This window comes from Lemur catta, chromosome 14, assembly GCF_020740605.2.
Source record: "Lemur catta isolate mLemCat1 chromosome 14, mLemCat1.pri, whole genome shotgun sequence".
Lineage (NCBI taxonomy): Eukaryota > Metazoa > Chordata > Mammalia > Primates > Lemuridae > Lemur > Lemur catta.
The window spans coordinates 49,910,578-49,935,663 of NC_059141.1; the positions used below are offsets into that span (position 1 = coordinate 49,910,578).

General features: G+C 38.0%; 1 protein-coding gene and 1 pseudogene across 2 annotated transcripts in view; one reads left to right on the forward strand and one right to left on the reverse strand.

Moving 5' to 3' along the window:
* Window positions 1-25,086, forward strand: part of MICU1 (mitochondrial calcium uptake 1) — a 238,307-nt gene that overhangs the window by 33,325 nt on the left and 179,896 nt on the right. For both annotated transcript variants that reach the window (XM_045569191.1, XM_045569192.1), the window contains exon 2: window positions 12,449-12,610. In XM_045569191.1, the coding sequence (XP_045425147.1) occupies window positions 12,450-12,610 (161 nt within the window). In that variant the 5' untranslated portion in view covers window position 12,449. The remainder of the gene's footprint in view (window positions 1-12,448; window positions 12,611-25,086) is intronic.
* On the reverse strand, window positions 13,909-14,902 carry LOC123650373 (annotated as a pseudogene).

Genomic DNA, 25,086 nt, shown 5'->3' on the forward strand with positions numbered 1-25,086 from the left:
TTGCCTCAGTGTTGGTGGCTGCTGACCGATCACGGTGGTTGTCTTAGTCCACTTGTGTTCCTACTAAGGAATACCTGAGGCTGGATAATTTATAAAGAAAAGAGGTTTATTTGTCTCATGGTTCCACAGGCTGTACGAGAGGCATGGCACAAATATCTGCTTCTAGTGAGGGCTTCAGGGCTTTCCTTCCTGGTGGAAGGAAAAGGGGATCCTGAGTGTGTGGATCACATGGCGAGAAGGGAAGAGAGAGAGAGAGAGAGAGAGAGAGAGGTGGGGAGGGAGGGGGCGTAGGGGAAGGAGGTGCCAGGTTCTTTTCAACAGCCAATTATGGGGGAACTAAGTGTAAGAACTCACTCCTGGTGAGAACGGCACCAAGCCATTCATAAAGGATCGACCCCTATGACCCAAACACCTTCCACCAGGTACCACCTCCAACATTGGGGGGTCAAATTTCAACATGAGACTTGGTGAGGCTAAACAAATCATATCTAAACCATAGCAGTGGTGGTTGTTGAAGGTGGGTGGCTGTGGCAATTTCTTATTTTTTCTTTGTTTTTATTTGAGACAGTGTTTTGCTCTGTTGCCCACACTGGCCTCAAACTCCCAGGCTCAAGTCATCCTCCCGCCTCAGCCTCCTGAGTAGCTGGTACAGTTGTACACCACTGTGACTGGCAGGACAATTTCTTAAAACAATAATGAGGTTTGCCACATTGATCAACTCTTTATTTCACAAAAGATTTCTCTATAGCAAGGCAATACTGTTTGATAGCATTTTACCCACAGTAGAACTTCTTTCAAAATGGGAGTCAGTCTTCTCAAACCCTGCCACTGCTTTATCAACTAATTTTAGGTAATATTCTAAATCCTTTTTTGTCATTTCAACAATGTTCATAGCATCTTCACTAGAAGTAGATTCCATCTCAGAAACCACTTTCTTTGCTCATCCATAAGAAGCAACTCCTCATTCGTTCATTTTATCATGAGATTGCAGCAATTCAGTCACATCTTTAGGCTCTACTTCTAATTTTAGTTCTGTTGTTATTTCCACCACATCTGCAGTTAATTCCTCAACTGAAGTCTTAAAGCCCTAAAATTCATCCAGGAGGGTTGAAATCAGCTTTTTCCAAGCTCCTGTTAATGTTATATTTTGACTTCCTCCAATAAATCATGAATGTTCTTAATGGCAGTTGTTCTCAGTTAGAATGTGAATCGTTTCCAGAAGGTTTGCAATTTACTTTGCCCATATCCAGCACTAGTAATCACTATCTATGGCAGCTATAGCCTTATGAAATGTATTTCTTTAATAACAAGGCTTGAAAATTGAAATTACTCCTTGATCCAGGGTTGCAGAATGGATGTGTTAGCAGACATAAAAATAACATTTATCTTGTTGTATGTCTAATCAGAGCTCTTAGGTGACCATGTGCATTGTTAGTGAGCAGTAATAGTTTGAAAGGAATGTGTTTGAGCAATAGATCTGAAAAATGGGCTTAAAATACTCAGTCAACTATGCTATAGGATTTAGCACTTTTTTTTTTTTTTTTTTTTTTAAGAGATGGTGTCTCGCTCTGTCTCCTAGAGTGCAGTGGCACAATCGTAACTCACTGTAGCCTGGAACTCCTGGGCTCGAGTGATCCTCCTGCCTCAGCCTCCCAAGTAGCTGAGACTACAGGTGTGTATCACCATGCCTGGCTAATTTTTAAATTTTTTGTAGAGATAGGGTCTCACTATGTTGCCCAGGTTGGTCTCGAGCTCCTGGTCTCAGGTGATCCTCTTGCCTCAGATTCCCAAAGTGCTGGGATTACAGGTGTGAACCACCACATGTGGCCAAAATTTAGCATAATTCTTAAGGGCCCTAGGATTTTTTGACTGGTCATAGAACATTGGCTTCATCTTAAAGTCACAAGCTGCATTATCCCCTAACAAGAGAGTCAGCCTGTCCTTTGAAGCTTTGAAGCCAGGCATTGACTTTTCCTCTCTAGCTATGAAAGTTCTAGATGGCATCTTCTTACCATGTAAGGCTGTTTTGTCTACATTGAAAATATGTTATTTAGGGTAGCCACCTTCATCATTGACCTTAGCTAGATTTTTCTGGATAACTTGCTGCAGCTTTTACATTAGCATTGCTGCTTCACCTTGCACTTTTACGTTATGAGGATGGTTTCTTTCCTTAAACCTCATGAGCCAACCTCTACTATCTTCAAACTTTTCTGTTGCTGCTTCCTCACCTCACTCTGCCTTGATAGAATTAAAGAGAGTTAGCCTTACTCTGGATTAGGCTTTGGCTTAAGGGAATGTCATGGCTGGTTTGATCTTCTATCTAGACCACTAAAACCTTCTTCATAATGGCAACAGGGCTGTTTCGCTTTCTTATCATTCATGTGTTCACTGGAGTAGCACTTTTAATTTCCTTTAAGAACTTTTCATTTGCACTCACAACTTGGCTAACTGGTGCAAGAGGCCTAGTTTTTGGCCTATCTTGGTTTTTGACATGCCTTCCTCACTAAGCTTATTCATTTCTAACTTTTGATTTAAAATGAGAGACGTGATTCTTCCTTTCACTTGAACTCTTAGAGGCCATTGTAGGGTTATTAATTGTCCTAATTTCAATATTATTTTGTCTTAGGGAGTAGAGAGGCCCAGGGAGAGGCAGAGAGATGGGAGAATGGCTGGTTGGTGGAGCAGTCAGAATGTACACAACATTTATTAAAGATTAAGTTTGCCATCTTCTATGGGCATAGTTCATGGCACTCCCAAGCAATTACAATAGTAGCATCAAAGACCACTGATGACAGACCACCATAACAAATACAACAATAATGAAAAAGTTTGAAATATTGTGAGAATTACCAAAGTGTGACAGAGACATGAGGTGAGCACATGCTTGTGGAAAAATGATGTCGATAGACTTGCTTGTTGCAGGGTTGCCACCTACAAACCTTCAATTTGTAAAAACTACAGTATCTGTGAAGCACAATAAAGTAAAATATAATAAAATAAGGTATGCCCATATTTGAAAAGGAAAACTTAATTTCTTTATGTATTTCTGTATAGTATTTTCAACAATGAAAATGTATTTGTATATTATCAGTACAATCAAAACTACTAAAAATGTAAAAAAATCTCAAGTACTTGTGTAAGTTTGCAAATAGTAGGATGAAATCACTTTGTCAGACTCAGACAAAATAGGGCCAGGGAGGTACTAAGGCGAGGAGGCTCATGCTTACATGTCTAAGATAAGAACTGTTTCCAGGGACTTTTTGAAAACCCCCACAAGAAACCCTTTCACATCCTTCATGCATCTCCTGCTTTCACAGAGTTTATCTCTAGACATTCTTTAGGACTACAGTAATTCAGATAAGAAGCTCTCAAAAGAACACTTGCCCAGTAGTGGCGCATCTTCACCAATGTACTGATGATAGCTCTGGCTTTGGGTGTCTGGAACCAATGAACTCTTGTTTCTAAACAGCTTATAGGAACCTTTTCATTTTTGCTAGTAAAAAGCTTCCCATACCAGGGGGGAACTGGTGGCTTGCCATTCCATGCATTCCAAATTATAATCCTCATTTCTCATTCCTTACTTAGTAAACTCAGCATATTTGGAGATAATTTTCTCTAGTGTCTTTTTTTAGGTTGACATACTCTTGCTTGTTCCACACAAAAACATGTATCATGTCTAGCAAATCGATACTCTTCATTTTCCCTTCTTTATAGACTCTTCATTTATTGCCTTCTACTAACCTGATTATACCAGGGCAGAAGGAAAATGAGTGTTGCCTAGGTATGATGACTCTAGCCACCCAAAACTTTGGGGAAGTGATCACTGGCATCTGTTTCAGGGATAGAAGTTTGAATGAAATAGTGAGGCAGAGAGCCAAGATGTGGCCATAATCCAAGGTCTGACCCTTGAACCTTAAAAGTCCCCAAACCAGATTCTATCAGTGCCTTGGAATTGATAGGATTCAGAGAAGCTTTCTTAGGCTAATTTCATGGGAGACTAAAATTATAAACCACATTGTCCATTTATTAATTTACCGTGAGAAATATAGCTGCTATGAGAACTAGATACTCCCATCTTTTCATCAGCATGTTCTCTCTTCAAGGACAAAGGAAGCCAAATTATGATCATAAAGTAACCTTGTGAGCATGGAAATAAAATAAAGGCAAGTTAAGTATATAATTCAGATACTTAATGGCTGAAGCTCTGATGGCCAACTTAATCTAATTCTATGATTAGGATATAGCTGCCACTGCGATGAATAGGTTGAGTCCTTGTCTCAGGACATCCCAGATAGTGCTGATTTCACAATTTAGTTCTCAGAGCACAATCATATTTACAGGGTCATAGGGTGCACTGAACCATCACTTACATCTACTAGCTATGCTAGATGCTGTATTACACACTGGAAATATCTGTCAAAAGGACACTCAGATATTCTTTTCTCAAGCTCTTTGTTCATGTAAACTAAACACTTTGGAACCCTGACATTTTATTTAACTGAGATCTAAGTTTTGTTCGTGGCCAGATTTAGATAGATCTCAGAAATGTATTTTGGCTTCAGAGTTAGCAGATGTTGCTTTCAACAATAGTGTCAGATAATAGTTGGTTAACAGTACAACAGAGATTTATTTAGGCCAGTGCCAGGATCAGAAGAGCCAACCAGTCTGTCTTTAAATGTGCAGTTGTCAGAGGTCAGAAATACAAGAGGGCTAGTCAATTAGAAAAGTTGCGAGCAGATGTTACAAGTCAGGATAAAGATATGGTGTGGAATTCTAATAGTGTGGTAAGTTGCATCAGAAAGTGCCACTAATCAGAGTATTGGGATATGAATTTGATTTAAGTAAGGCTTATCTCACTAGGGAAGTTTACCATATGCGTTGTTGACTATTGTGAAATTATTGGGCCTGAGCTCAGTGATCAGACTGGTAAATGATAGTTCTTGGCTGAGGACAATGCAGCATCAGCCTTCTGGGCATGACTTCATTTCCCTTTAAGTGAAAAAGTTTAAATAAATCATTCCCAAGGGAGCATTGAATTTTATTTGCATCATCTAAATCTTCCTTATAAATAAAAAAATCAATCTCTTGCATATGCATTTTAATTTTAATTGTCATATGCATGTTACCTTGTATTCTGCCATTAAATGCAAATACATACATGAAATGTTTGTCTTTTGTTTTTGTTTTTGTTTTAAATGGAGACAAAGTCTTGCTCTGTCACCCAGGCTGGAGTGCAATGGTACAATCATAGCTCATTATAACCTCAAACTCCTGGCCTCAAGCTATCCTTCTGCCTCAGCCTCCTGAGTAGCTGGGTTTACAGGGATGAGCCACTGCACACACCAATAGATATTTGATTTGCATTTTATCAGTTCTTCTATTCTCTGTACAAAATAGGAATGTGATGACTAATAGTATTAGCTACTCTTTTTTTTTTTTTTGAGACAGGGTCTTACTCTGTTGCCTGGGCTAGAGTATAGTGGCATTATCATAGTTCACTGCAAACTCAAGCTTCTGGGCTCAAGGGATCCTCCTGCCTTAGACTCCTGAGTAGGTGGGACTACAGGCACACACCACCAAGCCTAGCTAATTTTTTAAATTTTTGTAGAGATGGGGTCTTACCATGTTGCTCAGGCTGGTCTTGAACTCCTGGCTTCAAGTGATCCTCCTGCCTCGGCCTCCCAAAGTGCTGGAATTACAGACACATGCCACCCACACCTGGCTAATTAAAAAAAAAGAATTGTAGAAATAGGGTCTCACTATGTTTTTCAGACTGATCTTGAACTCCTGGCCTCAAGCTATCCTCTCGCCTCTGTCTCCCAAAGTGCTGGAGTGCTGGAGCCACTATGCCTGTCCCTTAAACATAGTTTTAAATGAAATAGCATACCATAAAAATTTCTGGTTCTCTTTATCTCACTTATTTTCTATCCCCACCAGTACCACTACTATTAATTTTTTGTGTGTCTTATTTCTCTTCTTTTTATTTTATTTTTAGTTTTTGAGACAGAGTCTCACTCTATTGCTGTGCTAGAGTGCCAGGGCATCAGCCTAGCTCACAGCAACCTCTAACTCCTGGGCTCAAGCAATTCTCCTGCCTTAGCCTCCCTAGTAGCTGGGACTACAGTCACGTGCCACCATGCCTGGCTATTTTTTTTCTATTTTTAGTAGAGATGGGACTCGCTCTTGCTCAGGCTAGTTTCGAACTCCTGACCTCAAGCGATCCTCCCATGTTGGCCTCCCAGAGTGCTAGGATTACAGACATGAGCCACCATGCCAGCCCTCCTCTTTTTATATAAAAGGTAGAATACTATATATGATATTCTATACCTTGCTTTTTTAAAGTAACACTATGTCTTGGAATTCTTTTCATATCGGTATGTAGAGTTTTTTCATTCTCTTTTTTATTGCTACATGGTATTGCCTTGTATAGATTTATCACACTTTACCCAGTCTCTTTTTATTGAACATTAGGGTTCTTAGTCTTTTGCTGTTAGAAATTATGATGTTGGCCGGGCATGGTAGCTCACGCCTGTAATCCTAGCACTCTGGGAGGCTGAGGCGGGTGGATCGCTCGAGGTCAGGAGTTCGAGACCAGCCTGAGCAAGAGCTGAGACCCCATCTCTACTAAAAATAGAAAGAAATTATCTGGCCAACTAAAAATATATATGGAAAAAATTAGCTGGGCATGGTGACGCATGCCTGTAGTCCCAGCTACTCGGGAGGCTGAGGCAGGAGGATCGCTTAAGCCCAGGAGTTTGAGGTTGCTGTGAGCTAGGCTGACGCCACAGCACTCACTCTAGCCCGGGCAACAAAGCGAGACTCTGTCTTAAAAAAAAAAAAAAAGAAAGAAAGAAATTATGATGTAATGAATTGTGCCCTATGTATGCGTACATAATTTCATAGGCGTGCATGTACATCAGGAGGGCATATTATCAAAAGTGGAATTTCTAGGCCAGTATATGTACTTTACATGGGTAATTTTGATGGATATTACTAAATTGCCCTTCATAAATTATGCCAGTTTCATGTTCATTAGTAGTGTTGTTCTACAACATTGCCAACAAGTGTGTTTTCACACTTTGGGATTTTTGCCAGCTTCATAGGTGAGAAGCAGTATCTCAGCATAGTTTTAATTTGCATTCTCCTATTATGAGTGAGATTAAGTATCTTTTCATAGTTCTCAGGGCCATTTTTACTTCTTTTCCAACTGTCTTTTTATATCTTTAGCCCAATTTTCTGTTGATATGTGAAATGAGGTTTTAATAATGTTTTATGATTATGTTATCATAGGATTGTTTATCTTTTCATAGTTGAGCATTTGATTTCCTTTTAGAGTGTTATATTTATTCTGCTGAGAACAGTTATTAAAAAGTTTTTTCCCATTAAGGTTATTTATTTGGGAGTCAAGAAATCTAGGTCTATGGTAGGTTTTTGTACTAATTAGCTATGAGTAAACCACATAACTTCTTTGGATTTCAGTTCTTTCATCTGTAAATAAGGATACTGAATTAAAGGTTCTGTGACCCTTTGAAATTTAACAAAACCAATACATCAAGCTTAATAGTGTTAACGTAATAGATACTGAAACATAGCAGTGTTACATTGTTACAGGTTTTGAAAAGTCTTGTTCTAGCTTTCTCTTGTTGGTTAGACGATCCTTTTCTCTGGTAAAAGAGAAATTATCTTCTGATTGCCTCCCTTGAAATTTCTTAGTTTTAGAAATACCACCTTTTTTTTTTTTTCACAGCAAAGCTATGTATTGGCTGGGTCTGGTGGCTCACACCTGTAATCCCAACACTCTGGGAGGCTGAGAGGCAGCAGGATAGCTTGAGGCCAGGAGTTTGAGACCAACTTGGGCAAAATAGTGAGACCTTGTCCTACAAAAAGAAATCTAAAAAAATATTTAGCTGGGGACAGTGGTGGGCACCTGTAGTCCTAGCTACTTGGGAGGTTAAGGCAGGAGGATCTCTTGAGCCTAGTAATTTGAGGCTGCAGTGAGCTATGATTGCACCATTGCAATCCAGCCTGAGTGACACAGACAGGCCCTGTCTCCAAAAAAAAAAAAAAAAGTTATTTCTTAGGAGCATGCCTTTTTTTTTTTTTAACAGGGGAGAGAGGTTAGAGAAGAAAAATGCACTGCTTTTGACTTAAGTCATAAATGTGCATGTTAATCTTTATTTTTAAAATTGACACACCTAGCTGGTTTTTTAAATTTATTTTTTGTAGAGACTGGGTCTCGCTATGTTGCCCAGGCTGGTATTGAACTCCTGGCCTCAAGCAATCCTCCTGCCTTGGCCTCCCAGAGTGCTGGGATCACAGGCATGAGCCACTGTGACTAGCCTGCCTTTTAATCTTAATTCCTGTATAACTGCTAACAGTTGATCTATTCAGTTTTCTAGACTCAGTTGGAAAGCTGATCTCCTTAAATCTGTTTCTCATCAAAAATTAACACTTGCAACTAGTTATGCTATTTAAGTCATAATAGCACCCATTCTCAGTGGATTTTTTTAAAAAAACTTACGTGGCATCTGTGAAAATTGCACTAGAGAAGGTGAATAGACACATATTTTGATGTGTACTTTGAGGAATGAGATTAAAGCCAGTAGTGAAATGAGATGTAGACACTGACATTTGAATTTCAACATCAAAATTTAAGTTGAATGTTAGTAAAACTCAACTTTCAAAGTTTGAAATCCCCTAGAATCATAGCATACAGAAATGAATTGTCAAAACTAATAAATCATGAATATCTGATGTGATCTTAGTCCCTCCCCCTAAGTGAAATAAATTACATTTTGCTATGATGTTTTTCATCAGTGATATGAGAGCATTAAAGAGATAAAAGGAACTCTAAGCTTATCTAGGCAATTGTTTCATTTTACCAATGGTGAACTTTTCCCCAAGGAGGGGAAATGAGCTTCTTTTTTACACATAGCTGTTTAGTAGTAAAGTTGAGATTAGATCTTGGGTCATTGGATTCCTAGTCCATTTCATTTTAAGTGTTGTTGTTATTGTTTTAATCTCTTTATCTTTTATTATATCTTCTACATCTATGCAGTTAGATATTGATATGTTTTAATACTAAATTCTGTTTCTCTTTGGAAATTTTCTGTTTGATTCTCTTTTTAGTTTCTATACTTATTCTAATCTAGGCACTCATCACCCAATAACCTATGTTATTAGTTCTGGCTGTACTCACTACTTTCCTGTTAGCTCTCTCTGCATTGGAAGTTCTTTGCAATTTATTCCTAAACCACTGGTAGATAGATTGATATGCTTTAATTTTCAATATGTTCTTTTCCTATTAAAGAACTTGAGTGGCTTTTTGTTATATATATGATCAATATTCTCAGTCTGGCATTCAGAGGATCTTCTCAAGTGATCATGGTTTACCTATTTGATCATAGGTCTAGCTATTCTCCAGATCTCATCAGATGTTGTAAACTTACCTTCCAGCCTTACATACCCCTTGCCTGTTCCCCCTTTTGAATTGGTTATGTGGTTTTTCATATTGAAAACTTATAAGTGCCCCGTTCTTTCTGTTGTCAGTGGTGAATGTTTCCTCCAGATATGTATGTTGTAGTTGTGCTCATTTTTCCTGTAGCCAAAAACAATGCTATTTATGTGAATACATATGTGAATTTGGGAAATATTAATTTAAAAATGAGCCAGAAAAGAAAATGAATCGGAAGTTGTCAGACAGGAAGAAAATATAGTGGACAGCCTCTTTGGTGCTGGATTTTGATAGATACTATGTGTAATAAAATGAGATGATTTCTGGGATTGAGTAGGGATATAAGAATTTTGTTTCTAAAGCTTAGGTCATAGAAGATAGGAGAAGAAATTAACCATCTTTTATGTTGTCTATGAGGGCAGAATTTAGCTCCAACTTTGAAATCGAACCTAGATTGGATGAAGGGGGCTAGGAGCAAGGTTTATTTAAGAGATTATAGGTATAGGTCCGAGGGAGGAGTTGGTAGTAACCAGCTCAGTGATATTAGGAGACAGCTAAGTAGTCTAACCTGATTGAATCTGAATAATAAAAGACATAGTTTTCTTAGTCAATTAGGGGCTGAGAGTATACTTAAATGTTAGGAAGCAGTACCTGTATAGTTTGTATCCAGACCTTTTTTATGTGAAAGTAAGATAGAAAACAAGTATTTTAAGCACCTATAATGTAACAAGTCCTGTGCTAGACTATGTGTTTACAAAGAGAAAAAAATTAATTCTGTCCTTGAAGGAAGTTCAAAGCCAGGTGTGAAAGGCAAACATATGTATGAACAAATATGTTAATTGCCATAGGAAGATGTTTACAAAGTGCAAGTTAATTTAAATTATGAAACAGTGAACTATGCTTTGAGAAAAATGAAAGAGGGGCATGGATACTTTGTACAGTGAATGAATTACCTCTGCAAAAAAGTGGAACCAGAAATAAATGCCTCTTCCTCCTTAAGTCTGCCTGGTAGGATAAAAGAATGAGGGACTATGCTGAGCCCTCAAGGTCATTGTCGGAGGAAAAAATCATTTTGCTTTAATTCTCTGGATGGAGGTGCCCGAAATGATCCTAAGGCTTTTGGAATGCTCCTGACATTTCTATCACATGATCAAAATTTTACACCGTTCTGAGACTTAAGACTGAACAAAAGCCCTTGCTGACTAACCCAGTCACAACTTAGTCTTTTTTTTATTTTAAATTTTCTATCATTTATACCATAATATTTTTCTATTTCTTTAAGATACCATTTTAGAAATGTATAATTTTAAAAATGATTCATGTGTATTTTGCTTAATAAGAATGTCAAAAATTTGGGGCTGTTTAGGTCTCACACAGGGCTGGACATGCAATATGAACTAGATAAATTCTTGTTGAATGAGCACTTCCCAGTATTCTCTTGGATACTGAATTAGTTGGCTTTCACTGCGGCAATGAACAACCCCAAAACCTTTGTGGCTTACCATAACAAACATTTCTTTCTCACCAGCATTCTGCAGGTCGGTTATTCTCAGCCTGCTCAGCTGGGCTTAAGCAGTGGTTTATTCCAGTCTGAGGTCTGTTCATATTGAACCCAGTTTGAAGGAGATCATGTCTCCTTGAGGCATGATCTCTTGCTGGAGAACAGGAGCACAAAAAGGTGAACAGCAGCACCTCTCAAAAGCACTTTGTAGAACTAGTCCACATTGCATTGGTCAAAGCAAGGCACGTGGCAAGATACACACCCAAAATTATAAGAGTGGGAAAATAGTCTTTGCCATGAGATGGGAAATGGGAGAGTGAATGTTTATTAAACAATAATATATGCCAATACAGATATTTCTGATATAAAACAAAATATTAAAGGCATTTTTTTTCTTTAGTGAAGTTGTAAGTATGAAATGAAAGAATCTCTTGGGGAAGAGGGCTTCTAAGGGCCTAGGGGTGAGAAAGATTTAATAAAAACTTCAAAGCAATGTCATCATTATAAGGTAGCGGGCAGCAAAGTCTCAAAAACTAGAAGTCTGGAGTTAGTCTCCTCTAGGTTCAAATTCTGGATCCACTGCTTCCTAGCTGCATACTCTCAAGCAAGTTACATTTTACATCTGGTATCAATCAATTGCTTTCCAGCACTAAAGCTCATCTTTCTTTGTCCTGTTTGCGATACTGGAAATTTTTCCTTTGCCAGTTATTGTTAAGCTTTGTCAGTAGAGAGACTAGAGGGACACTGGGATAGGAGGGATGTTTCTTCCTGATTCTAGTGTGCTCTTTCCTGCTTGCTCCTGTGGCATGCAAGGACTAGTGGAACACTCAGTGTCACTCAATCTCTAAGGAGTTTTAGCAGCAGCACTCCTGCATACAGTTTCTCAATGAATTACATACTTTGGCATCTCCTCATGGGTGGCTTCCCCTGGCACCCCAAAGGTTACCTTCCCAAGTTCCACTGGCATGAGTATTCCCAGTAGATGACTTGCTCCAGCATCACACAGAGTGGCTTTCTAGTGAGTTTTGCTGGTGTGGCTCCTTAGTAAATTTCTCAAACGTGCATGGCTGTGTTGTCTCCTTAAGGTCTAGATTTCAGCCCTGGTGGAAGTGGACCTTTTATAGATTTGGTCTTTTCTTGGTGCTCTGCGTCAGTTCTGGAAGTAGTGGCTGCTCCCTGTATCTGCTGTCTCTTTACCCTTGAGTAGTTAATATGTTGTAATTAATAATGTTTTATATTAAATGTTCCCTGTTCAAAATATCACCTGGTTTCTGTCTTCTAATTGTATTTTGATATATTGGGTTAATAAGTAGTACTTTTCTCGTAAGATTGTTCTGAGAATTAAATGGGATAATACATGCAAAGTATTTAGAAGAGTGTCTGCCATAAAATAATTACTTAATCAGTGTTTGTTGGTGATGTTGATACCGTCATCATCATCCATACTGTCACTACCACTAGCTAGGAGTGACATTTCTACTTTTTGTCCACAGGATGTTTCGTCTTAACTCACTTTCTGCATTGGCAGAACTAGCTGTGGGCTTTCGATGGTACCATGGAGGATCACATCCCACCCAGATCAGGCGAAGACTAATGATGGTGGCTTTCCTGGGAGCATCTGCAGTCACTGCAAGTACTGGTCTTTTGTGGAAGAGGTGAGTGTCATCTGACCTTTTGTTCCTGCATGTACTTTTATTCTTCCAGTTATCTCTGTTATCAGAAAAGAGTTGATTTTTGGCTTAACTTTGTTTCAAAATTTCTTGCCCCAAATCATTTGGTATTGATAATATTTGTCTATAAAATAAGGTATTCCAGAGAATCCAGCTATCATGCCAAGGTAATAAATAGGATACATTGTGCTTCAACATCTGCCTGTCTCCTCTGCTGAACATTTTTAATAATGGTGTAGGGATGGCAGTAGTAGCTTTAGAAAATGAATGCTTTCCGAGACTTCAGAATTTCGTGACCATATGTAATTAACTAATGAACCTTAATACGCTTGTGTCACTTGATAATTTTCTTGCCAGTTATTGAAATGTACTTGGAGGGAAGAGAAAATATAGTGAGCCATACTCTTCTCTTTCTTAAAAAACATAGGTACTATTTTTCTGACTCTGTCACTCTCTCTCTTTTTTATCTTTAATTGGTTCACCCTGTCTTAAAGTTGCTATCATTATTTTTGGCTTACTCAAAAAGACTTTTTTTTTTTTTTTGAGACAGAGTCTCACTTTGTTGCCTGGGCTAGAGTGAGTGCCGTGGCGTCAGCCTAGCTCACAGCAACCTCAAACTCCTGGGCTTAAGCGATCCTCCTGCCTCAGCCTCCCAGGTAGCTGGGACTACAGGCATGCACCACCATGCCCGGCTAATTTTTTCTATATATATTTTTAGTTGGCCAGATAATTTCTTTTCTATTTTTAGTAGAGATGGGGTCTCACTCTTGCTCAGGCTGGTCTCAAACTCCTGAGCTCTAGCGATCCACCCGTCTCAGCCTCCCAGAGTGCTAGGATTACAGGCGTGAGCCACCGCGCCCAGCCTAGACTTTTTTTTTTTTAGATAATTATTTAAGACCTTTATTAACAGGTGCTGACAGTTTGTTGCCTTTTTTTTTTTAAAGTCAAATCTATTACAAATTAAACAAGAAGTTCTTATAAATCTCAAATTGACCAGACATGAAACCATTTAGAAAGGTTTAAAGGTGTATTGAGAAAAACCAGGCATTTAAAAAAAACGCATTTCGTTATTATTACTAAAAAAGATATCTTTAGGTAAGAACAGTAATAACCCCATGCTGCTTAGATAATGCAGATAGTGCTACTTATCAGGTCAACGGGCAAAAAGCAAGCGCTTAAGGTCTTCGGCTCCAATCTTTTGTTCATTTCTTATTGGTGGAATTTCATATTTATTTCTTTTTGGATGATTAAACCAAATGATAGTAGAAATGGTAATCTGGCATTTACTTAGCCCAGCCCTGCTCAGCCTACGGAGTAGAGGAATTCTCAGCTGGTGGATCAGTTGTTTTTGTCTCTTTGCCATCATGTGGCTTAGGGTTTTCTGGGCCTCTGTGTAGGTAATTTAAGTTGCAGTGGTACCAATGTTGAGGTGGCTGCTGACTTTGGGTCTCTTCTTGATTTTCTTCATCCTCTTCATTGTCATTCTCTCTAGGCTGTCTTTGGCAAGGAGGGTCCCTATGGAATCATGGTCTATAACCCTGACATGTAGTCTGTCCTGCTTGTCTACCTTGTGCTCCTACACCCTCGTTGTCAGCACCCTCCATCACTTCTCCCTGCACAGGAGGGTTGGAATACTGTGGTCCACACCTGTGGGGTCTCTGGAGGTAGTAAGGTGGGAACCTTCATTTGTAGTAAGTCCAATGTTGTTGGGCCTGGCCTTCAGGAACATTCTCTGTTCCCTCCTTTTCTCTACTCTCACTATTCTGTTAATTCTGCTAGTAATTGCACGGAGGACCACGGCAACATGTATAGCATCTATAATGGCTATGGTCTGCTGCATATTTACTGCCTTGAACTGGAACTACACCAGGGCCTGTAATATTTGCAGCCTCTGCACCCTTTTCTCCTTCAACAACATCAAACTCCACAGTCTCTACAGCTTCCTGGGGTTATTCTTCTTTATGGCTGTCTAGTGTACAAATACTTCTGCCTTGGTGTCATTCCTGTTGATGAAACCATATCTATTTCTTACCTTGAACCATTTTACTATTTCCAAAACCTTTATTGTGATGACCTTTTTGTCCCATCACTCTCTACACTGCCAAGTTGGTGCTGGGTTGGTATCGGGTTGGTGTTGGCAGTGCTGAGGTCGAGGGCAGGGGCAGTGGGGGGCAGCTGTAGAGTGTAGGTCTCGCTGCTCATGGTTGCAGTGATGGTGACTGGGGCTGGCAGTGGCAGCTGCAGCTCCTTCCAGGGTGCGATGGTAACTAGGCCAGCAGCGGCAATGGGACAGGGATCTCTGGAGTCCACTCTCCACTCTCATTACTGATTTCTTTCTTCCTTTCTTTATAAAATCAATTATATTGAAGAATAATACATATAAAAGAAAATACACCCATTTTAAATATAAGACTCATTATGTCTTGACAAATGTATATAATTGTGTAACCACCCCCAAATCAAGATATTTCTAGCAAACTGTGAAGTCTCCTCATACCTCTTCCCAGTCAGTCTTACACTGTCCACCATTGCAGGCAATGACTGGTTTGATTTGTATCACTATAGATTAGTTTTGCACTTTTGGAATTTAATGTAAATGGAATCATAAAGAATGCAGGCTGGACCTGGGGGCTTACGCCTATAATCCTAGCACCTTGGGAGGTCGAAGCAGGAAGATCACTTGAGTCCAGGAGTTCAAGCCCAGCCTGGACAATAGCGAGACCCCACCTCTACAAAAAAATTCTTTTAAAAAATTAGCTGGGGCCGGGCGCGGTGGCTCATGCCTATAATCCTAGCACTCTGGGAGGCCGAGGCGGGAGGATCACTCGAGGTCAGGAGTTCGAGACCAGTCTGAGCAAGAGTGAGACCCCTTCTCTACTAAAAATAGAAAGAAATGATCTGGACAGCTAAAAATATATATAGAAAAAAATTAGCTAGGCTTGGTGGCACATGCCTGTAGTCCCAGCTACTCAGCAGGCTGAGGCAGGAGAATTGCTTGAACCCAGGAGTTTGAGGTTGCTGTGAGCTAGGCTGATGCCACGGCACTCTAGCCTGGGCAACAGAGCGAGACTCTGTCTCAAAAAAAAAAAAAAAAAAAAAATTAGCTGGGCTTGGTGAAGTGTGCCTGTAGTCCTAGCTACTGGAAAGGCTGAGGCAGAAGGATTGCATGAGTCCAGGAGTTGGAGGCTGCAGTGAACTATGATGATGCCACTGCACTCTAGCCTGGGCAACAGAGGGATACCCTGTCTTAAAAAAAAAAAAAAGAAAGAAAAGAAAAAAGAAAAGTACCTTTGGGATCTGGCTTCTTTCATGCACCCTAATGTTTCTGAGATTTATCCATGTATATCAGAAGTTTGTGTCCTTTTTATCATTGGATAGTATTTCTTTGTAGGAATATGTTACAATTTGTTGATTCATTTACCAGTTGAAGGATTTTTGGGTTATTTCTAGTTTTTTGCTCCTTAATAATACTGCTTTCAAATTCATGTATGAGTCTTTGTTTCTTTTGGTTAAATACCTAGGAATGAAATTGCTAGGTCATATGGTAAGCATATGTTGAATTTTATTCAAAACTGCCAAACAATTATCCAATGGGTTTATACTATTATACATCCCTACCAACAGTGCATGAGACTTTAACTTGCTCACCAGCCCTTGGTATCGTCAGTCTTTTTTATTTTAGCCATTCTAATGGGCGTGTTGTGGCATTTCCCCAATGACTAATGATGCTGAGCATCTTTTCCTAGTCTTATTGGTCATTTCTGTGTCCTCTTTTATGAAGTGTCTATTCAAATTGCCTGCTTGAAAAATTAAATTTTCTTATTATTGAGCTCTGAGAATTTTTTATATATTTTGGACATAAGACCTTTGTCAGATATATATTTATTATAAGTATTTTCTCCCAGTGAATGGCTTGCCTTTTCATTTCCTTGAAATGTCTTTCAAAGAGCAGAAATTTTTAATTTTGATGAAATCCAGTTTATCATTATTTTCTTACGTATTTAGTGCTTTTTGTTTCCTGTCTAGGAAATCTTTGCCTATCCCCAGATGTGAAGATTTTCTTTTGTGTTTTCTAAGTGTGATAGCTTTAGTTTTTGTATTCAGGTCTAGAATAGATTCTGAGTTAGTTTTTATGTTTGGTGTTAGGTAGAGGTTGAGGTTCTTTATTTTTTTTTCTCTCTCTCTCCCTCATATGAATATCTAGTAATTCTAGCATCATTTGTTGAAAGACTGTCTTCTTACCAATGAATTATGCTGTTGGCACCTTTGTTGAAGAGCAATTGTCTATATATGTATGGATTTGTTTTTGGACTCTGTATTCTGTTCCATTTAATTTGTGTCTTTCTTTAGGCCAGTGTGGTGTATCTTGATTACTGTGGCCTTACAGTAAGTCCTTAAAACAATATTTAAGTCCTTTATTGGTTTTTTCAAGTTTTAAAAAAATCTTTTAGGTCCTTACATTTACATACAAAATTTGTATTCAGCCTATTAATTTCTACAGAGGAACCTGCTGGGACTTTGAATAGAATTGTATTAAATATGTATATCAAGTTGAGAAGAATCAACATCTTAATATTGAGCCTTTCAGTCATGAAAACTATATATAGTTCTTTATTTATTTGCGTCTTTTGAAATTTCAGCAATGTTTTGTGGCTTTCAGTTTATAGATGTTGCATATATATTGCTAAATTTAGATATAATTCACATACCCTACAATTTACCAATTTAAAGTGTACAATTCAGTGGGATTTCTTGGGGTGGTTTTAGTATTTTCACAAAGTGTGCAACCATAACCACTATCTAATTCCAGAAAATTTCATCACCTTTTAAAGAAACCTCAAGTCCTTTAGTAGCTATCTCCCATTTGCCCCATTTGCCAGCCCCAGGCAACCACTCATCTACTTTCTGTCTATAGATTTGCCCTTTCTGGGCATTTTATATAATTGGAATAATATGATATATGGTTTTTTTGACTGGCTTCATTCACTTAGTATATGTTTTCAAGATTCATCTATGTTGTAGCATGAATCAGTACTTCCGTTTTTATGACCAAATAATATTCCACTATATTGGTACAGCATGTTTTATATACCCATTCATCTGTTGATAGATATTTGGGTTGCTTCTATTTTTTGGGCATTGTGAATAATACTGCTATGAACATTAATGTAGAAGTTTTTGAGTGGAATGTGTTTTATTTCTCATGGGCATATACCTAGGAGTGAAATTGCTAGATCATATGGTAATTATGTTTCACATATTGAGGAACTGCCGAACTATTTTCCATTCCCACCAGCAATATCTGATTGGGGGTGTGTGTGTACACATGCTTAGGTTTCTATAAAATCAGGATAATATTAGTATATATCTCATAGTGATGTTATGAAGATTGAGTTATTTTTTAAATGCTTGGAACAGTGCTTAGCATAATTTTGTAAAATAAGTCTTCTGTAGAAAGTGCTTGGCATTTACTAAACTATGAATATATATTATTAGTAGGTATGAGAGTGGGTGATGGTAAGGAAAGGAGAGCGTTGGCAGGAAAGACTGGCTTTCAAGAAAAAGTTGGGGCCATAGTGTAAAAGAAGATCTTATTTACTGCTAAGGAGTTGAGATTTTAATCTCTCGGCAGTGGTCACCTTAGCGGTTTTGAAGTGAGAGATTGGCAACAGGTTTTCAGGCAGATTAATATAGCAACAACAATGGAAACAACTAGGGTGAGGAGAAGCTACTGAAAGACACTAATTACTAATTTAAAATTATGATGTGAACATAGGAACCTTAGAAAATTTTGTAGGTAAAATTGGCAGAAAGAGAGAGAAACACAGAGACAAACTAGATGGATAAAGACTTTATCCGTCTAGACTGATGGGTAAAGAGAGAAGGAGAAGTAGGAAATGCATTTTTTTGTTCATTAACTATAACACATAGTAAAGATTTCACAATTTCTTCTTTCTTTTCTGCAGTGAAATTACAGGGCCCCATGCAGGTGCATTTAGAATTACCTTTGGCCTAGTCTAACCAAAGAAGATGACAAACTACTTGAAGTAATTGAGAAGTTATTTAATGGTTAAATATTTGAGAAGTTTGTACCCTTTTTCTTCCCCATATTCATTTTATTTATAAGATTCAGATTAAACACTGATAAACAGGTTAGGTTATTTTATTTATCTTAATTCGTCTGTTGCTGCTTTTTGAAATATTACCCCCAGAAAAAGAATTTTTTTTGGTACAGAATCCAAAACATCCCAGAGCAAAAAACCTACATGTTGACAGCACATTCCCATTATTAGATTTTTCTAATCTAATAATGGGAGATTGTAATTTTTTTTTTGTAGTCTCAAGTTTATTAAAATATTACAGCACAGAGAAGATTCAAACGGCTCCCCGTGGTGTTTTGGAATTCATCCCAACTGTAGGCTGAGTGACCTGCAGGTTGGACAGGCTGCCAAAGTCCAAAACTTTCAGCATCTCCTTAGTGTCAGGATCTACTTCAATGATCTCCTGATCCAGAGCTGAGACCTCTGGGACGTAGTTATCTCTCCTCTCTCTTTCCTCCTCCTGAAGCTTGATGGAGATACCTCTCACTGGGCCTCTCTGAATCCGCTTCATCAAATGTGTGATGTAGCCCGCTATCTTGTTGCAGAGCTTCTTGCTGGGAATAATGGTGATCTCCTCGCACATGCCCTTGTTTGTGTGGAAGTCATTTCCCAGACGCGTGTAGTACTTCTCGATGATGACCCGGGCCACCTTCTTCACGGTTTTGGTGTGAACGCGGCCCATGTCGGCGGGTCCTCAGTAAAAGAGCCAGATTGTAATTTTTAAATGTCTCAAAATCATAAATATACTAAGTGCCAGGATTTTAGTACCATAAGATTGTTAGTCTTGTGCCTTTGCTTCCATATAGAAGTTATAATAGATGTACTATAATTATTCTGAAGTTTTGAAACAAAAAACAAAACTTGTTGAAATTTCTCATGATTATACTGAGATCAGTGCAAAAGCAAAGACTCCCTAAAATAAATACTTGTCAGAGGAAACAGGTATAGGGTTTGTCATTTCAGTTTTAAATCTTTTTTCTATCTTCTTTGTTAATTGTTAAATGATCAGGAATCTATTTTTTTCTAAGGAAGTGAGATTTAAAGTTCTCTAGCAAAGGGGGGTACTATATACTTTTTAACTTTGAAAATTCATAATTTAAATTATAAAAGCAATATGTTTGGTCTAAAATCTCTTTTCTATATCCTCAATCCTTTTTATGTAACAAAAATTATATTTATTTATTTATTTTTCTTTATTTAAATTTCAGAATATTATGGGGGTACAGTTTGGTTACATAAATTGCTTTTGTACCCTTTGAGTGAAAGTTATAAGTGTGCCCATCCCCCAGATAGTGTGCATTGTACCCATTAGGTGTGAATTTACCCATCCCCTTCTCCCCCTCCCACCTATTTGATTTCTGATGAATGTTATTTCCATATGTGTATATAATTGTTGTTCCATTAGTTTTAATTTAATGGTGAGTACATGTAGTATTTGTTTTTCCATTCTTGTGATACTTCACTTAGAAGAATGGTCTCCAGTTCCTTCCAGGTTAATACAAGAGGTATTAGTTCTCTATTTTTTTTATGACCTAGTAGTACTCCGTGGTATACATATACCACATTTTATTAATCCACTCATGTATTGATGGGAATTTGGGTTGTTTCCACTTACTGGAACTTGGGTTCTTTCCACCTCAACATACACTGGGGAAAAGAATCCCTATTCAATAAATCGTTCTGGGAAAATTGGATAGCCACATGTAGAAGACAGAAGCAGGATCCACACCTCTCACCATTCACAAAAATCAACTCACAATGGATAACAGACTTAAACCTAAGTATTCTAGGAAAGTATTCTAAGAAAACCATAAGTGTTCTAGAAGAAAATGTTGGAAAAACTCTTACAGACATTGGCCTAGGCAAAGAATTTATGAAGAAGGCCCCAAAAGCAGTCACAGCAACAACAAAAATAGATAAATGGGACCTGATCAAATTAAAAAGCTTCTGCACAACCAAGGAAACAATCATTAGAGTGAATAGACAACCTGCAGAATGGGAGAAAATATTTGCATGCTATACATCCTTTAAAGGGCTGAAAACTAGAGTCTATAGAGAACTTAAGAAAATCAGCAAGAAAAAAATCAAACAACCCTGTTAAAAAGTGGGCAAAAGACATGAACAGAAACTTTTCAAAAGAAGACAGACTAATGGCCAACCAACATAAGAAAAAAATGCTCAACATCTCTAATCATCAGGGAAATGCAAATCAAAACCACAATGAGATATTAATATCACTTAACTCCAGTGAGAATGGCTTTTATCAAAAAGTCCCAAAACAACAGATGTTGGTGTGGATGTGGAGAGATAGGAACACTCATACACTGCTGGTGAGACTGCAAAGTAGTACAACCTCTATGGAAAGTAGTGTGGAGATACCGCAAAGAACTAAAAGTAGACCAACCATTTGATCCAGCAATCCCACTACTGGGTATTTACTCAAAGGAAAAAGAGACATTCTTTAAAAAACAAAAACAAAAACCAAAAAAAGCCACACCTGCACTCGACTGTTTATAACAGCACAATTCACAATTGCAAAATTATATATTTAATGTGTGTTATTATAGACAGTTTTCAAATATATAGATAATTAATTAACAAAGTATATATTTTGGAATGTTTGCAGGCAACAAGAGAATGTGTTCTGGGTTAAACAGTTATATGTAAGAACAGGTATACTACTAAATGGACTTCTTAAGTCTCTGACATGAATTGGCATAAATGTAATCCTTGGAAATCATATTAGAGTACTGTTAGTGAAGCACCATTTGTCACATTTTAATTTTGGTTTTACTTTGTTTTTACTTCCTCAATCTCTATAAGGATACTTAGTTATAGTAGGAAGGATTCAGAGTTTTGAGTCTGACTACCTGGATTTAAACCCTGGCTAGGTTTACTTGGGTAAACTCTTAATCTGAATTTCCGATTTCCTAAATGAAAGTTTTGATACTTCAGAGAGCTAATGATATTAGTGATTTGTATCTGTTCTTATTTCTTTCTTTTCATTATGTGAAGAGACTTATGAATTATATTGATCTTTCTAAAGAACCAGCTTTTGTTTTCATTGATTTTTCTCTATTTCATTGACTTTTGCTGTTATCTTTATTATTGTTTTCTTGCTTACAGTGGGCTTTGCTTTTCTCTCACTAGTGTCTTATGGTGGAGTCTTTTATCATTGATTTGAGACCTTTCTCTTTTTCTAATATAGCCATTTAGTCCTTTAAATTTTCCTCTAGACGGTGCTTTAGTCATTTTAATTTGTTTTTATTTTTACTCAGTTCAAATTATCTCTTAGCTTCTTTTGTGAATTTTATTTCACTCATTAGTTATTTGAAAATCTATTGATAAATTTTGAAATATTTGATGATTTTCCAAATATCTTTGGTTTTTATTTCTACTTTAATTGCATTGTAGTCAGAGAACATACTTTATATGATTTCCTTTTTCTTAAGTTTATTGAGATTTGTCTTATGTCCCCAAATGTTTTATATCATGATGAATGTTCTCTGTGTATTTGAAATAAGTGTGTATTCTACTATTATTTGGTAGAGTATCCTATATTTGTACAGTTGATCCTTGAAAAACACGGAAGTTAGGGATGCTGAAACCCCATGCAGCCAAAAATCCATGTATAACCTATGACTCCCCCAAAACTTAGCTGCCACTAGCCTACTGTTTACTGGAAGCCTTACTTATAAATACTCGATTAACACATATTTTGTGTGTTATATGGTCTTACAATAAAGTAAGCTAGGGAAAGAAAATGTTATTAAGAAAATCATAAGGAAGAGAAGGTATATTCACTATTCATTAAGTGGAAGTAGATCATGATAAAGGTCTTCACCCTCGTTGTCTTCACGTTGAGTAGGCTGAGGAGGAAGGAGGTGGTGGTCCTGCTATCTCAGGAGTGGCAGAGGTGGAAGAGATGACAGGGGAGGCATGAGAGACAGGCATACTTGATGTAAGTTTATGGAAATATATAAAGTCTGACTTTTTTCCTTTTTCATTTCTATATGGTACCAATCCATCTTCCACTATTTGCTTTAGTTTCAGTGCCCATATCATAAAAGTGTTCATGGCATGAAAGAAGTTGAAAGTGATATTGAGTATGGGAACCCTTCTGCCAGATTGTTTAATGTCACTTTGTTTTCTGGCACTGCTTCTTCTGTCTTCTTCCTGTTGTCTGGCACTGATTTGAAAGCACTCATCTCCATGAAGTCTCTTTCATGATTTTTTTGATTGGTTGTATTATAAATCCTGTGTTGTCATAACTACATCTGGACACAGTTTTCTCCAGCAGGGATTGATGGTTTCAGGCTTGATGGCTTTCACAACTTTTTCCATAACAATGATGGCATCTTCAATGGTAACCCTTCCAGACCTTCATGTAGGTCTTCATGAACACTTCTCTGTAAGGGTTCTTCTCCATAGCATTGATGATCCTTTCCATAGAGTACTATGTGTAATGAGCCTTAAAGATCTGTATGGGCCAGGCACAGTGGCTCATGCTTGTAATCCCAGCATTTTGGGAGGCCAAGATGTGAGCATCGCTTGAAGCCAGGAGTTTGATACCAGCCTGGGCAACATAATGAGACTGCGTCTCTGCAAAAAAATTAAAAGAATTAGCTGAACATAGTGATGTGGACCTATAATCCTAGCTGCTCTGAAGGCTGAGTCCAGAGGATCCCTCGAGCCCAGGAGTTTGAGGTTATAGTGAGCTAAGATTGTGCCACTGCACTCCAGCCTAGGCAATGGAGTGAGGACCCTGTCTCTTAACAACAACAACAACAACAACAACAAAAAGGTCCTTATGACCCTCTGATCTAGAGGCTGAATTAGAAATGCTGTATTTGGGGGCAAGTAAACTACTTCTCTGACTTCAGTGTTGAACTCATGGAATTCTAGGTGGCCAGAGGCATTGTCCAATATCAAAAGAATTTTAAAAGGCAGACCCTTTCTGGCAAGGTACTTGCTGACTTCAGGGACAAAGCATCGATGTAACCAATGCAGAAAAAGCATTCTCATTGTCCAGGCCTTCTTTTTTTTTTTTTGAGACAGAGTCTCGCTTTGTTGCCCAAGCTAGAGTGAGTGTCGTGGCGCCAGCCTAGCTCACAGCAACCTCAAACTCCCGGGCTTCAGCCTCCCGGGTAGCTGGGACTACAGGCATGTGCTACCATGCCCGGCTAATTTTTTCTATATATATTTTAGTTGGCCAGATAATTTCTTTCTCTTTTTTTAGTAGAGACGGGGTCTCGCTCTTGCTCAGGCTGGTCTCGAACTCCTTACCTTGAGCGATCCACCCGCCTCAGCCTCCCAGAGTGCTAGGATTACAGGCGTGAGCCACCGCGCCTGGCCCAGGCCTTCTTTTTATACAACCTAAAGATTGGCAGCTGGTATTTATCTATTCTCTTCAAGGCTCCAGGGTTAGCAGCTTTATAGATAAGGGCAGTCCTGACCATAAACCCTATACTGCATTCGCACAAAACAGTAGAATTAGCCTGTCCCTTCCTGCCTTAAATACTGGTGCTTGCTTCTCTTCTTTACCAATAATTATCCTTTGTGGCATCCCCCCCCACCCCCAGCAAATAGGGCACTGTTATCTGCATGAAAAACCTGTTTGATATATATCCTTTCTCCTCAGTGATTTTCTTAATGGTGTCTGGGACTTTGTCTGCTGCCTCTTGGTCAGCAGAAGTTGCTGCTTCTGCTATCTTGACATTTTTTAAGGCAAACTTCTTTCTAAAACTATCAAACCATACTTTCTAAGCATTATATTCTCCAGCTTCAGATCCTTTACCTTCCTTTAGCTTTAAATTGTCATATACTGACTTCGCTTTTTCTCAAATCATATTAGAATCTATAGGTATGCCTTTCTTATAGCAATCTTGCACCCACATAAAAGCTGTATTTTCAATACAAGTAAAAATATTTCACAAAAAGTATAATGTTTTCACACCTGCTGGTATAGCTGGCATCTAATATTTTAGATGTTGCATATTATACAGTCTCAGTCACTGCTACTGTTGTAGTTCAAAAGCAGCCACAGATAATACATAAATGAATGGGCATGGCTATGTTTCATTAAAACTTTATGGGCATATGATTTTCATGTATCATAAAATGTTTTTCTTCTTTTGATTCTTTCCAAGCATTTAAAATTGTAGAAATCATTCTTAGGTTAAGGGCTATACAAAAACTGATGGGAGGCTGGATTTGACCTGTGGGCTATATTTTGCCAAGCCCTGTTCTAGAATTTATAGCATATATCTTGAATTTATCATAATCTACCTTCAAATAATATTATATCACTTCCCATATATGTAAGAACTTCACAATATTATACTTTTGCTTTCCTTTTCC